General features: G+C 42.5%; 1 protein-coding gene across 2 annotated transcripts in view; it reads right to left on the bottom strand.

Annotated features, from left to right (window-relative positions):
• Positions 1-15,189, bottom strand: part of WASF3 (WAS protein family member 3) — a 137,997-nt gene that overhangs the window by 40,863 nt on the left and 81,945 nt on the right. For both annotated transcript variants that reach the window (XM_025364621.1, XM_025364622.1), the window contains exon 3: positions 4,892-5,034. In XM_025364621.1, coding sequence (XP_025220406.1) covers positions 4,892-5,024 — 133 coding nt within the window. In that variant the 5' untranslated portion in view covers positions 5,025-5,034. The remainder of the gene's footprint in view (positions 1-4,891; positions 5,035-15,189) is intronic.

Genomic DNA, 15,189 nt, shown 5'->3' with positions numbered 1-15,189 from the left:
CATTCCTAGTTTAATGCTAATTGCTACACTAAACTGTCATTATTTGAAGAAAAAGATAATGAAATTCCCTAGCTGGAAAACCAAGTAACACACCTCAAACTGTCTGGCATGCGGCTTTCCTCCCCCGGCCACCCTGACTGCTCACACTGTACTGTATCAGAGGTAACACTCAAAGAAAAAAATCCGAAAATTAAGAAAGACTTAAAAAATTTATTGGACAAACCTGTGAAACTGGTGATCTTTTTAAACTATATGGTCATTCATGTTACAAACTTCCTCTCTTTCATCCCTATGACTGTTACTAAATTCAATATAGTCTCACTGGAAAGATTTCAATTCCCTAAAAAGCCTGTTAAAAATTTAACGCTGACAGGCCGGGCGCGGTGGCTCAAGCCTGTAATCCCAGCACTTTGGGAGGCCGAGGCGGGTGGATCACAAGGTCAGGAGATCGAGACTATCCTGGCTAACATGGTGAAACCTCGTCTCTACTAAAAATACAAAAAATTAGCCGGGCGCGGTAGCGGGCGCCTGTAGTCCCAGCTACTTGGGAGGCTGAGGCGGGAGAATGGCGTGAACCCGGGGGGCGGAGCTTGCAGTGAGCCGAGATCGCGCCACTGCACTCCAGCCTGGGAGACACAGTGAGACTCCGTCTCAAAAAAAAAAAAAAAAAAAAATTTAACGCTGACAAATTTCTGGCCCTTGAAGTCAAGTGTCTGATCTGGATGTAGTAAAAGCATATCCAGAGCTAAAAACCTACAGATTTCCCAAAAGTTATGTAAAGTTGTAGGACCTTCAGAATTCCATTAGCTATCTAAGACCAGATACTTTTCTTGCTTTATGCAAAGTCATTTAAATCCTCATAACCCTGAACTGTCTCCATAAATGTGACAAGAATCAGAAAGATCAGGTAATTCTCTTCCTATTTAGAAAACACCAAAGAAACTCCCTGTGGAGTCCTGGTCTGTTTTTCCTTCCCTTGAACAATTAGGTGCCCTGGTTTTCACAGTAGGTCTCCCAGGGCAAGTCCCCGCTGCTCGAGCAGTGATGACCAGTGTAGGCTCAAGGCAAATCCCTAAGTTGTGCTGGTGTTTCCCTTAAGATACACATGTAAAGAAAGTCTAGTCCCCCTCTGTATCACTTATACATATTGATATATGTATATCACTTATAGATAATTATACATCATCTATCCCAATCTGTACCTGAAAATGATTTTCTACTGTGGGGAGTGGAGATAAGGGTGGGAGGCGAGTGACACAGGTGTGGGGGTGAGCAGGGAAGTGAGGAGGATTCAGATGATCCATTCTCATTTGAACCCACTGAATAATGGCCAGGTAGGTCCTCAAAGGAATTTTAAAAATGATTATGTCTTGACTTTATCATAGGAATGAATACACTGTAAAAGAAGACTTTTAATATTATAGGTTCATACATTCCTAAATCTCTTTAAATACCTGATGAATTATTACAAAATTTAAAAATAACATAAAACATTCCTTTAAATTCTCTTATTCTTCCTAACAACTTTAGCTCATATACATTTGCATATAACTTTCCTCATCCCCTGTAATATATTAATACCCAGTGGGAAACCACCAACTACTAAAGATTCATGCAAAACATTAATGTCATTTACTATGTGCTAGTGCTGTCTTACAGCAGGTTGTAATAACTGCATATCTGTTTCCTACTTTATAATCTTGTTGATGTGACTTACCAAGTATTTTTTAAATTATAAACGTGGTTAACTTCTAACTAGAACCCAATTCAAAGTTATTTGCTGTCTCCTGTATTTAGAGGGGAGCTGAATGAATAAACACTCATAAACTACAGATAATCTACTTTGATATTCTATCACCAATCAGTAATTCAGTGTCACAGGCAATTTGACCTACTATAACAGAAGACCACAGAATAGGTGGCTTACAAACAATAGAAATTTATTTCTCACAATTCTGGAGGCTGGGAATTCCAAAGTCAAGGTGCCAACAGATTTGATGTCTAGTGAGGGTTGCTCTCTCTTCTTCAAGACAGTGCCTCATTGCTATGGCATCACTAGGCAAAAGGGGCAAGGTGTCTCTCTCAGGACTTTTTAATTAGGGCACTAATCCTATGCATGAGGACTCCACCTCATGACTTCTTACTTCCCCAAAATCCTAGCTCTAAAGACCATCACAATCAGGATTAGGATTTCAATGCGGAATTGTTGGGAAACACAGTTCATTGCACTCAGTTATCTTCATTTTCCAAAATTACATCCTTGGCAGTATATATCACTGTGCCTCTCCTTCTGTAAGGCTCTCTGGGTTGTAAGCCCCAGATGCACTCAAGGAACCTGAAGTGAGGAAGGGTTACTGTGAGGACACCCAAGCCCTGTACGGCAAATGGGAAGGGAAAGCCATCCTGGGCAGGTCTAGAAACAGCTGCTGCCTCCACCTTGTGGGCCTCGTGGTCTCGCTCACGCTCTTGCTTCTCTTTGTACATCCTTCTTTTGCCTTTCCTCACCAACTGGCTTCCTTCAGTTTCCTCCTGGGTTTTGCCCCCTCCCACAACTTTGCCTAACAGGTGGTCATTATGGCTTTTTCAGCACCAGATGACATTTTAGCTGTAGGTCCCATAAGAGACCAGCAAATTCACTGCATTTCTTAGTTCGAACTTCCTGAAAGGATCTGACTGACCCAGCTCATCGTTTCAATCTAGACACGTGTGTATCTAATTCTGTGGGTCATCTCTGGTGCTTACCAGAAGCACAATCTCTGGGATGATTCCTAGCATCCTGTTTTAAAGTTCTCCAAGTGATTCTGATAGAGAAGCCAGGCTGAGATGCAATGCAGTAGCCTAACTCAGAACTGACTATCCACTAGGCAGATTCCCACCCATGCTCCAATCATGAGGCTACAGTGGATAGGGTGGTACAAAACACAACCAAAGCTAGAGTGGTTTCCTATTGCTGTTGTATCAAATTACCACAAACATAACAGCTTAAAATAACACAAATTATTATCCTACAGTTCTGGATGTCAGAAGTCAGAAATGAATTTCACTGGGCTAAAACTAAGGTACTGGCAGATCTGTGTTCTTTCTGGGGACTTCAGGAGAGAATCAATTTCCTTGCCTTCTCCAGCTTCTTGAGTCTGCCTGCATTCCTTGGCTCATGGCCCCTTCTTCCATCTTCAAAGTCAGCAATGGCAGCTGGGTCTTTCCCACATCACGTCACCCTGGTGCTGATTCTTCTACCTCCCTCCTTTCCCATTTAAAGGACCTTGTGGATTATACTGAACCCAACCAGGTAAACCAGGATGAACAGCAACCTTAATTCCCTCTTACACATAACATACCATATCCACGGGTTCCAAGGATAAGGACGTGAACATATCTGGAGGGGCTATTACTATTCTATTTACCAGAAGGGCCATGTAGAACAAGGCATACTGTGTGGGCAGATTCACTTACAGGAGACTGTGGCCAAGCAAACATCATAAACACAACTAATACAATACTCCGCTGAATATTACAGCATGAGATACAGATTGATTATTAAAACTCTGACAGTTTATGTTGGCTTTCATCACTTACACTTTGTGCCAACAGGCATTTCAGCCATCAAAACAAAAGACTAAAAGCATTCCTACAAAAATAAACACAAACAAAAACAATTTTACCCTTCAATAATTTATAAGGAGTCTTCATGTAATTATGTGAATTTGCATATTTTTATCAATAGCCACTACCAAAAATCAATCATAATAGAGCTTAGATTCCAGAAAAATTTTATTTTAAAACATTTTATGTAATTTCCTTACATACTTTTGCCTTAGCTAATGATTATAGATATTATTAAAAATATATCAGTAACAATATAGTACAATTCTATTAAAGAAACCAATACTTATCTGCAGCGTTTCTTCAAAATAAATAAAAGTAATTGAGTTAAAAAAATGTTGCCCTTTGCTTGAGGCTACCAATATGGGACATTTCATGGAAGATTTTCTAGTTATTAGCAGAGTTGCTGCAAAATTTAACTGTGAAAACCTGTCACCAAAAATGCCACATAAACCATCTAAACTGAAAAGGAGTAGGATGAAGTGAGAAAACGAGATCACGAAATAAATGTAAAAGTTAGGGGAAAAATAGTGCAACTTCAAAAAGCTTTGAAGGAAAAAGCATTCCTTTGAAGGAAAAAGCATATTTGAGTCTTACAAAATATTCTTCGGATATTTAATGTTAATATTCAAAATTAGAATAAGAAGCAGCCTTTTCTTCCCATGCTTGCATTTGCCATACATCTACGCGTGCAAATACATACCTGGTACCATACATACAATAATCAGCTGAGCTGTTCACCTCAATTTGGAAGTCAGTATCTGCATTTTAACTTTTAGTTGGTTAAAATCGGCAAATCTATCGTTTGGCTTTACACTATGGTTCATTTGGGATGTTATTCAATCAACAAATATTTGTTGAGTAGGTACTATGTGCCAGGCATATCACAGGTGTTAACTAGTCTTCAATCTACTACACTTAAAAAACAAAACAATTGGTCCTACTCAAGTTTAACAAAATAATTCACAATAATCGGTAGTTTAAAAAAAAAAACTACCAATTATCTTCATTTTCAAAAGCTTTTAAAAATTAACACTATTTTAAATCTGCACATTTGATCTTATCTAACAATTTTTGAGTTGGTAACAGCATCACATCTTCATTGCCTGAAGTTAAGCATCACAAGCCCAGTATGGGTGCAGTGGTCAATTTCACACTGGGACATACAGAAGGAGAAAGGATCTCTTCCTTAAAGCTGCAGTCTCTTCTTTGGACAATACTTAACTATTAAAATCAATTTGCTAACAAAAAGGTAATGTCACTGGTAATCAGAAAAAAGATGACTTACTCAGACTGCTCAGCTGGCGTATGATAGCGGCAAGAGTACTATTGGTCACACATTCAAGTTCACTGGTAATTCCTTCAGGCAGAGCTCCCCGGCACAAGTGCCGGGGCTCAATGTTCCTCTTCACCAAAGGCATGGCTCACAATCTGAAAATTGAAAAGACATTCTTTATAAGCTCATATTCACATTTTAACAAATCTGGAATTTTAATTCCCTTGAAAATTGATAATTTTCCAGGAATTTTCATTATCCTAAAATTTCTATGTGACAGAACAGCTAAAATGCAACAAATAGTGAATTACTCTAGTGAGTTTTATGGATCCTGAAGGTCTATGTATAGTATAATCTCACCTTACAGAAAAATAATACATGCCGTTTTTCTGACTTCTCTCTTCACTGAAATGAGGAGCGAGAGGACAGGCAGAAAGTCCACATGTACCAAGAGCAAGAGAGGAGACAAAAGCCACAAACCTGAGGCCACTTAACCAGACTGAGAGACAGGAAAGGCCATCACTGTGACATCACCCCAGTTGTCCCATAGAACCGGTGTTTATGGTTTCTTTGAATAAACATAGAAATTGACCCTCTGAGTCTTGAAACCTGATCAAGTTACATTTGTCTTATCCGAATTGCTTTCTCAGGCAACCATCCATCAGGCCTTCCAGGTAGTATTAAAAAACTAAAACTTACTAGGTCGTCTCATCTGGACCATGAGAAGTCAGGCTCCTCACCCATCATGACTGCCTAAGACCACCTGTTTCCTGTTGACCAACTCCCCTTCCTTATCTCTCCCTAATTCCTGTTTTTTAAATGTATGGTTACATTTCTTCCTGCTATATAAACCCCTAATTTTAGTAGGTCAGGAGGATGGATTTGAGGCTTATCTCCCATCTCCTCAGCTATGGCACCCAATCAAAGCTTTCTTCCCTGGCAACACTCATTGTCTCAGTGATTGGCTTTCTGTGCGGCAGGCAACTGGACCTAGACAAACCTCTGGCGTTGTGGTACACCTAGACTGCTAACTGGGGGCAGAGGTGAATTTCCCCATCTACCATCCCAAGCAAGTAAGCCCACCTGAGCCACAGAACCTCCCCCTCCCAACAAAAGGGCTCAGGAGTAGGAGGCACCAGGTAAATGCAAAACAGGAATTGAGGGGAGATAAAACAGGAGGGGTGGCTTTTAAAACTCCATTTAAGAATGCCTTCTCCCTTCCTGGGCTGCCCCTCCTCCAACCAACCCAGGATGTTTTACTCTCTGGAAAAGAAAGGTAAATTGAAGAATTTGAACTTGGGACTCCAGGCATAGCTAAAGGTAGGGGGAGGAAATGTACTGGAAACAGGAAATTAAATCAAAGTCTACAATGACTGGTGAGACAGCTCCCCTGACCCCTTGTTCCACTTGGCTCCTAGAACACAGGCAGCCTGGCTTTTACTCCCATCCAAAAAGACTGGAACATTCCTTCCTGGGGAATATTTGAAGAGAAAAGATCTACAAATATGAACACCAGGGAGGGAGGCTTTCCCCTGTTGAAACTGCCAGCCAGGCAGTTAACACCTGTCAAAATCTCCCCAAGCACCAGTGCCTCAGACTTTAAAAAGAGTCAGGGATCACCGGACACTTCAGGAAAGCCTTCTCCAACATCCTAGGCATCCCTTTCACCCCTCTCACCCCTCTCTTCAAAAAGGAGATGATAGGCCGGGCTCAGTGGCTCACGCCTGTAATCCCAGCACTTTGGAAGGCTGAGGTGGGTGGATCACTTGAGGTCAGGAGTTCAAAACCAGCCTGACTAACAAGTGAAACCTCGTCTCTACTAAAAACAAAAACAAAAACAAATTAGCCAGGCACGGTGGCGGGTGCCTGTAATCCCAGCTACTCAGGAGGCTTAAGCAGGAGAATCACTTGAACCTAGGAGGCAGAGGTTGCAGTGAGAAAAAAAAAAAGAGATGATAAATAAAATCTCAACTTTCCATTAAGGAGTTTATAGAGTTTCAAACCTCCTAATCATACAACCAGCCTCATCTTCATACAATACTAGGAAATTCAATGACTGGAATATATTTTCATTTTCACAAGATTATTGATATAGTTTGTTTATCCCCTCCAAATCTCATGTTGAAATGTGATCTCAGGTGTTGAAAGTGGGGCCCAGTGGGAAGCTTCTGGATCATGGGGGTGGATAGCTTGGTGCCATCCTCCCAGGGTTACTAATTCTAATAGATGGAAAACAACTCACCTAAGAGGGCCCTCTTCAAATGCAAACCAACCCATCCAGAGCCCACATAGCTATCACCTCCTCCATGAGGCTCTAACACTCCCAGCCACTACCCACTGCAAATCACCCCATGGCCAAACTACTAGACAACTAGAAACAGCCCCCAAGCTGACAGCCCACCAGAACTATTCAAACCCGCCAATCCTGAGTCTGCTTCCCCTGCTTCGTACACTGCTTCCCACAGAAACCACAAAAAAGGCTCCAGTCCGCAATTCCCCCTCCCGCTCTGCCTCCTGAGGGACCCTGGGCTTCCTATGTGGCCCTGCGTGGTGTGGTGGGACCCCTCCTCTTGGGAACTGTGGTAACAAGCTATCTTTTCTATGGCATTGTCTCCTAACCTGTTGGCTTCACTATACCTCACATTTTCTATAAATACACTCTATTTTAGAACAACAGGGAGCTCTGAGAGGGATTCGGAAGGGAAAATATGTCGGCACTTCATTCATTTCCCCATTTACCATCCCAAGCAAACTGCAGGAGTCTCTACGCCTGGCAGAGGCAGGACTGACAGTTGTCTTCTTCCCAGATGAACTACAAGCTGCCTGAATTTGGGACTGAGTCCATGAATTCTGTGTTCCCCACCATGCCCTGAACAGTCCTCGACACAACCTGATTATTCAAAAAATGTTTGCTGACTGTACAGCCAGAGACATTTACATACATATTTCTCTTTGGCCTTCCCTTGGGGTACTTCACACATTGTTGTTCCAGGATTTCAGCTTTGACTAATTAATCCCCAGCCTTCATTTCTCACATTCATTAAACCTCTATTTGGATTTCCTATGCCTGTATAAATACAAAAGACACCAGACAGAGGCCATGCTACCTGTCTACAACTTCAGAAAAGGGGGCTTTGCAGCTCTTCTTTAAAGTTCCAATCATGTAGCAATGATTTTTATGGCTTTCAAATTCAATGCCAATTACTTGTCTTAGTTTAGTGGTGCTATAACAGAGTACCTGAGACTGGGTCGTTCATAAAGAAAAGAGGTTTATTTGGCTTGTGATTCTGGGCAGCTGCACCTGGTAAGGGCCTCAGGCTGCTTCCACTCATGGTAGAAAATAGGAGGACAGTGGGTGTACGCAAAGAGATCACACGGTGAGAGAAGAAACAGAAACCAAGGAAGCCAGACTCTTTTTAACAATCCACTCTCACAGGAAGTAATCCATCCCCACAAGAGTGAGAACTTACCACACAGGGAAAGCACTAATCTATTCATAAGGGTTTCCACTAGGCCACACCTCCCAACGTCGCCACACTGGGGGATCAAATTTCAGTATCAGTTTTGATGGAGACAAACCACATCCAAAGCATAGCGGTACTCTAACAAATGTATTCTTCTCCCAGACAGTTTTTATCTCCTCTAACACTAATTCAGTTTTGAATAAATTGAAGAGCAAGGAAGAGTCAAAGGAAAAAATGCTGGATCAGTGATTACCCTTGAAAATACTTCGCAATTACAAAAACAAACATTTAACGAACTAATCCAGTTAGTCACCAACAGAATACTTAAGTACGTCTCTTGATTCCTTTATTGGAAGAACTATGACCCATCTGAATCATTCTTCAAAGAATAAAACAATGATTGCTAATGAAATGTTTAGGACTATTAGAGGTTATATAAAGTGTTTATTAGTGTTAGGTCTGTAGTTTGTCCAGCTTTTCTGGCAAATGTCTCAATTTAGAGAGAGACAACCTTGTTCACGTAGCTGTGAACTAGATCCCAGACATGGCTGAAACTGGGCCATGGTCCTTCCCTAGGAATTTGGAGGTGGGACGATGCTATCCAGCTTGGTCTGGCTGCTCTCTTCAACTACGGAAATGGATAACTCCCACCACATGAAATGGGGAATGACAACACTAGTCTGCAGCAAGAAAGCAGGATGAAATAACTGAGAAAAGTTGACAAAGATGAATTAAAGACAAGAATTCCCTGACGGCTCTGCTGAATCTCCCTTAGACCTCATGGCAGACCAGGAGAGCTCGCTCACACCCAACCCCCTCTCCTCCCCACTGCAAGGGTCAGGTTTGCACTGTGGTTTGATGCCTCTCTCAGCCTCCCCAGTAGTTTCTCTACCCCCTTTTCTTTCACACAGGTGGGTGGTATCCTTAATCAAATCCTGTAACTGTAATCCCATCTTGGTGTCTGCTGCTCAGACTCAGACTAACCCAAGTGGCCCTGAGAATGATCTGAGAAAGCAGGTGGTGGGATGGGGGGTCTGGTACATGCTCACAGACAACTCTGCAGTTGAGGATGCTATCCTAACTGATAGGAGGGTGGTCCCTGGCACAGGTCATGGCTCAATTGCTAAAGATTACACTGATGGTGACCTGGAAAATGTCCAAATGAAGGGATATGCTTCATGTCCAAGGCAATAATGCAGATTCAGCGGAAAAACTCCAGAAAAGCAGCAGAGTTGGCTAGTCACTGCTGAAGTCATACTAATGCCCTGCATAAGGATAATGGGAGACTGAACTGCAGTTACCAGCTAAGTGTGAGAGCAACAGGGCCTTCCTAGTGGATACAAAGCAGTCTTTGCCACCACCTGAATTGGATGGTTAGGCACAATGGAAAGCTGTGGGTTTCCAATTTCCAAGGTCTAATTGTGAGAGTTAAGAGCTGGAAACGTTTAAATCTCAGCCAAGGCAGGTGAAGTATGCAGGTCTGGGCCCTGAGAGAGAAAACCTGACATTCTGAAAACTGGGATGGGGAATTCTAGATGAATGCCTATGATATTGTTGAGTCCAAACAATCTACCTGCAAGTCCCCCAGTTGGGACCCTCTGGGCTTGCACTTGGCTGAGCTGGAAGATGCTGCAGAGGCCTCTCCCCTACAGGGCAGCAGGCACCCTCCCCCTACAGGCATTACATGCAACTCTTCTTTCTGGATGCTAAGTCGATAACAAAATACGAATCCCAGCAACAACCTAGCTGTGACAGTGTTGGGCCTAAGAGAGGAAAGACAGCAACACTGCCACGCTGACTGGACAGAACAAGCACAGGGTAGCTAGCACACAGGAGGTCTTGGTAAGACACATATGCTCCAGAGGTGGCAGATAAGCCCTCTGAAGATTCCAGGTCTGGCAGCTGCAGTGAAGTTTGGAGGGACCCAGAGGTCAGGGGCATGCTGGGATATCTCCTCCTAAGGAAAAGACAATTTGCTATATCTTGCATCCCCCAGTCCAGTGCCGATTAGGTTGGGTTGTGGGGGCGATACACCTGGGATATGGCTCTGGTCCACAGACTGCATGACACAGCAGCTGTCAGCTTTGAGTGGGGCTCAGAGAAAGAAAGGACCCCTCAGCAGGTCTAGGCTGTGGTGCAAGCAGCCTGGCTGCTAAGACTGAATGATCCAGCAGATCCCAGATGGCGCAGAGATATTGGTGGTAAAAAATAAAAATAAGTTCTGTTCCAAGATGGCCGAATAGGAACAGCTCTGGTCTACAGCTTCCAGTGTCATCGACGCAGAAGACAGGTGATTTCTGCATTTCCAACTGAGGTACCTGGTTCCTCTCATTGAGACTGGTTGGACAGTGGGTGTAGCCCCCAGAGGGCAAGTCAAAGCAGGGCAGTGCATCACCTCACCCAGGAAATGCAAGGGGTTGGGGGATTTCTTTTTCCTAGCCAAGGGAAGCCATGAAAGACTGTACCTGGAAAAACGGGATACTCCCACCCAGGACACTTCCACTCAGGACACTCCCATCCAAATATTGCACTTTTCCCATGGTCTTAGCAACCGGCAGACCAGGAGATTCTCTCCCTGGCTCAGCGGGTCCCACGCCCACGGAGCCTTGCTCACTGCTAGTGCAGCAGTCTGAGATCAACCTGCAAGGCAGCAGCCTGGCACGGGGAGGGGCGTCCACCATTGCTAAGGCTTGAGTAGATAAACAAAGGGGCCAGAAGCTCAAACTAGGCAAAGCCCACTGCAGCTCAGCAAGGCCTACTGCCTCTCTAGACTCCACCTCCATGGGCAGGGCATAACTGAACAAAAGGCAGCAGAAACTTCTGCAGACTTAAACATCCCTGTCTAACAGCTCTGAAGAGAGCAGTGGTTCTCCCAGCATGGCATTTGAGCTCTGAGAACGGACAGACTGCCTCCTCAAGTAGGCCCCTGACCACCGTGTACCCTAACTGGGAGACACCTCCAAGTAGGGGCTGACAGACAACTCATACAGGCAGGTGCCCCTCTGAGACAAAGCTTCCAGAGGAAGGATCAGGCAGCAATATTTGCCGTTCAGCAATATTTGCTGTTCTGCAGCCTCCGCTGGTGATACCCAGGCAAAGAGGGTGTGGAGTGGACCTCCAGCAAACTCCAACAGACCTGCAGCTGAGGGACCTGTTAGAAGGAAAACTAACAAACTGAAACGAATAGCATCAACATTAAAAAAAAGGACATCCACACCAAAACCCCATCTGTAGGTCACCAATATCAAAGACCAAAGGTAGATAAAACCACAAAGACAGGGAGAAACCAGAGCAGAAAAGCCGAAAATTCTAAAAACAGAGCATGTCTTCTGCTCCAAAGGATCGCAGCTCCTCACCAGCAACGGAACAAAGCTAGACAGAGAATGACTTTGACGAGTTGACAGAAGTAGGCTTCAGAAGGTCAGTAATAACGAAATTCTCCGACCAAAGGTGCATGTTCTAACTCATCACAAGGAAGCTAAAAACCTTGAAAAAAGGTTAGACGAATGACTAACTAGAATAAACAGTGCAGAGAAGACCTTAAATGACCTGATGGAGCTGAAAACTGTGGCACAAGAACTTCATGATGCATGCACAAGCTTCAATAGCCGATTCGATCAAGTGAAAGAAAGGATATCAGTGATTGAAGATCAAATTAATGAGGAGACAAGTTTAGAGAAAAAAGAGTAAAAAGACACGAACAAAGCCTCCAAGAAATATGAGACTATGTGAAAAGACCAAATCTACGTTTGATTGGTGTACCTGAACGTAATGGGGAGAATGGAAGCAAGTTGGGAAACACTCTTCAGGATGTTATCCAGGAGAACTTCCCCAATCTAGCAAGGCAGGCCAATATTCAAATTCAGGAAACACAGAGAATACCACAAAGATATTCCTCGAGATGAGCAACTCCAAGACACACAATTTTCAGATTAACCAAGGGTGAAATGAAGGAAAAAAACGTTAAAGGCAGCCAGAGAGAAAGGTTGGGTTACCCACACAGGGAAGCCCATCAGACTAACAGTGGATCTTTTGGCAGAAACTTTACAGGTCAGAAGAGAGTGGGGGCCAATATTCAACATTCTTAAAGAAAAGAATTTTTGACCCAGAATTTCATATCCAGCCAAGCTAAGTTTCATAAGTGAAGGAGAAATAAAATCCTTTACAGACAAGCAAATGCTGAAAGATTCTGTCACCACCAGGCCTGCTTTACAAGAGCTCCTGAAGGAAGTACTAAACATGAAAAGGAACAACCGGTACCAGCCACCGCAGAAATATGACAAATTGTAAAGACCCTCAGTACTATGAAGAAACTGCATCAATTAACAGGCAAAATAACCATCTAACATCATAATGACAGGATTAATCTCACACATAACAATATTAACCTTTAATGTAAATGGGCTAAATGCTCCAATTAAAAGACACAGACTGGCAAATTGGATAAAGAGTCAACACCCATCAGTGTGCTGTATTCAGGAGACCCATCTCATGTGCAGTGACACACATAAGCTCAAAATAAAAGGATGGAGAAAGATCTACCAAGCATATGGAAAGGGAAAAAACAAAAACAAAAACAAAAAACAGGGGTTGCAATCCTAGTCTCCTATAAAATAGACTTTAAACCAACAAAGATCAAAAGAGAGAAAGAAGGCCATTACATAATGGTAAAGGGATCAATTCAACAAGAAGAGCTACCTATCCTAAATATATATGCACCCAATACAGGAGCACCCAGATTCATAAACAGATTCATAAAGCAAGTTCTTAGAGACCTACAAAGAGATTTAGACTCCCACACAATAATAATGGGAGACTTTAACACCCCACTGTCAATATTAGACAGATCAATGAGACAGAAAGTTAACAAGGATATCCAGGAATTGAACTCAGCTCTGCACCAGGCAGACCTGATAGACATCTACAGAACTCTCCACCCCAAATCAACAGAATGTACATTCTTCTCAGCACCACATCACACTTATTCTAAAATTGACCACATAGTTGGAAGTAAAGCACTCCTCAGCAAATGTAAAAGAACAGAAATCACAACAAATTGTCTCTCAGACCACAGTGCAATCAAACTAGAACTCAGGATTAAGAAACTCACTCAAAACCACACAACTACCTAGAAACTGAACAACCTGCTCCTGAATGAGCACTGGGTAAATAACGAAATGAAGACAGAAATAAAGATGTTCTTTGAAACCAATGAGAACAAAGACACAACATACCGGAATCTCTGGGACACATTTAAAGCAGTGTGTAGAGGGAAATTTATAGCACTAAATGCCCACAAGAGAAAGCAGGAAGGATCTAAAATCGACACCCTAAAAAGAACTAGAGAAGCAAGAGCAAACAAATTCAAAAGCTAGCAGAAGGCAAGAAATAACTAAGATCAGAGCAGAACTGAAGGAGATAGAGATACAAAAAAGCCTACAGAAAATGAATCCAGGAGCTGGTTTTCTGAAAAGATCAACAAAATTGATAGACCACTAGCAAGACTAATAAAGAAGACAAGAGAGAAGAATCAAATAGACACAATAAAAAATGATAAAGTGGATATCACCACCGATCCTACATAAGTACAAACTACCATCAGAGAATACTATAAACTCCTCGACGCAAATAAACTAGAAAACCTAGAAGAAATGGATAAATTCCGGGACACATACACCCTCCCAAGACTAAACGAGAAAGAAGTTCAATCCCCAAATAGACCAATAACAGGCTCTGAAATTGAGGCAATAATTAATAGCCTACCAACCAAAAGAGGTCCAGGACCAGACAGATTCAAGGTTGAATTCTACCAGAGGTACAAGGAGGAGCTGGTACCATTCCTTCTGAAACTATTCCAATCAATAGAAAAAGAGGGAATCCTCCCTAACTCATTTTATGAGGCCAGCATCATCCTGATACCAAAGCCTGGCAGAGACACAACAAAAAAAAGAGAATTTTCTACCAATATCCCTGACGAACATCGATGCGAATATCCTCAATAAAATACTGGCAAACCAAATCCAGCAGCACATCAAAAAGCTTATAGACCATGATCAAGTGGGCTTCATCCCTGGGATGCAAGGCTGGTTCAACATACACAAATCAATAAACGTAATCCATCACATAAACAGAACCAACGACAAAAACCACATGATTACCTCAACAGATGCAGAAAAGGCCCCTGACACAATTCAACAGCCCTCCATGCTAAAAACTCTCAATAAGCTAGGTACTGATGGAATGTACCTCAAAAAAAATAAGAGCTATTTATGACAAACCCACAGTCAATATCATACTGAATGGGCAAAAACTGGAAGCATTCCCTCTGAAAACTGGCACAAGACAAGAATGCCCTCTCTCACCACTCCTATTCAACACAGTGTTGCGAGTTCTGGCCATGGCAATCAGGCAAGAGAAACAAATAAAGGGTATTCAATTAGGAAAAGAGGAACTCAAATTGTCTCTGTTTGCAGATGACATGATTATATATTTAGAAAAGCCCATTGTCTCAGCCCAAAATCTCCTTAAGCTGATAAGCAACTTCAGCAAAGTCTCAGGATACAAAATCAATATGCAAAAATCACAAGCATTCTTATACACTAATAACAGACAAACAGGGAGCCAAATCATGAGTGAGCTCCCATTCACAACTGCTACAAAGAGAATAAAATACCTAGGAATCCAACTTACAAGGGATGTGAAGGACCTCTTCACCAAGAACTACAAACCACTGCTCATCGAAATGAAAGAGGACACAAACAAATGGAAGAACATTCCATGCTCATGGATAGGAAGAATCAGTATCGTGAAAATGGCCATACTGCCCAAGGTAATTTACAGATTCAA

Source organism: Theropithecus gelada, chromosome 17 (genome assembly GCF_003255815.1).
Source record: "Theropithecus gelada isolate Dixy chromosome 17, Tgel_1.0, whole genome shotgun sequence".
Lineage (NCBI taxonomy): Eukaryota > Metazoa > Chordata > Mammalia > Primates > Cercopithecidae > Theropithecus > Theropithecus gelada.
Note: the sequence above shows the minus strand (reverse complement) of the source record. Positions and strands in the feature narration are given on the sequence as shown.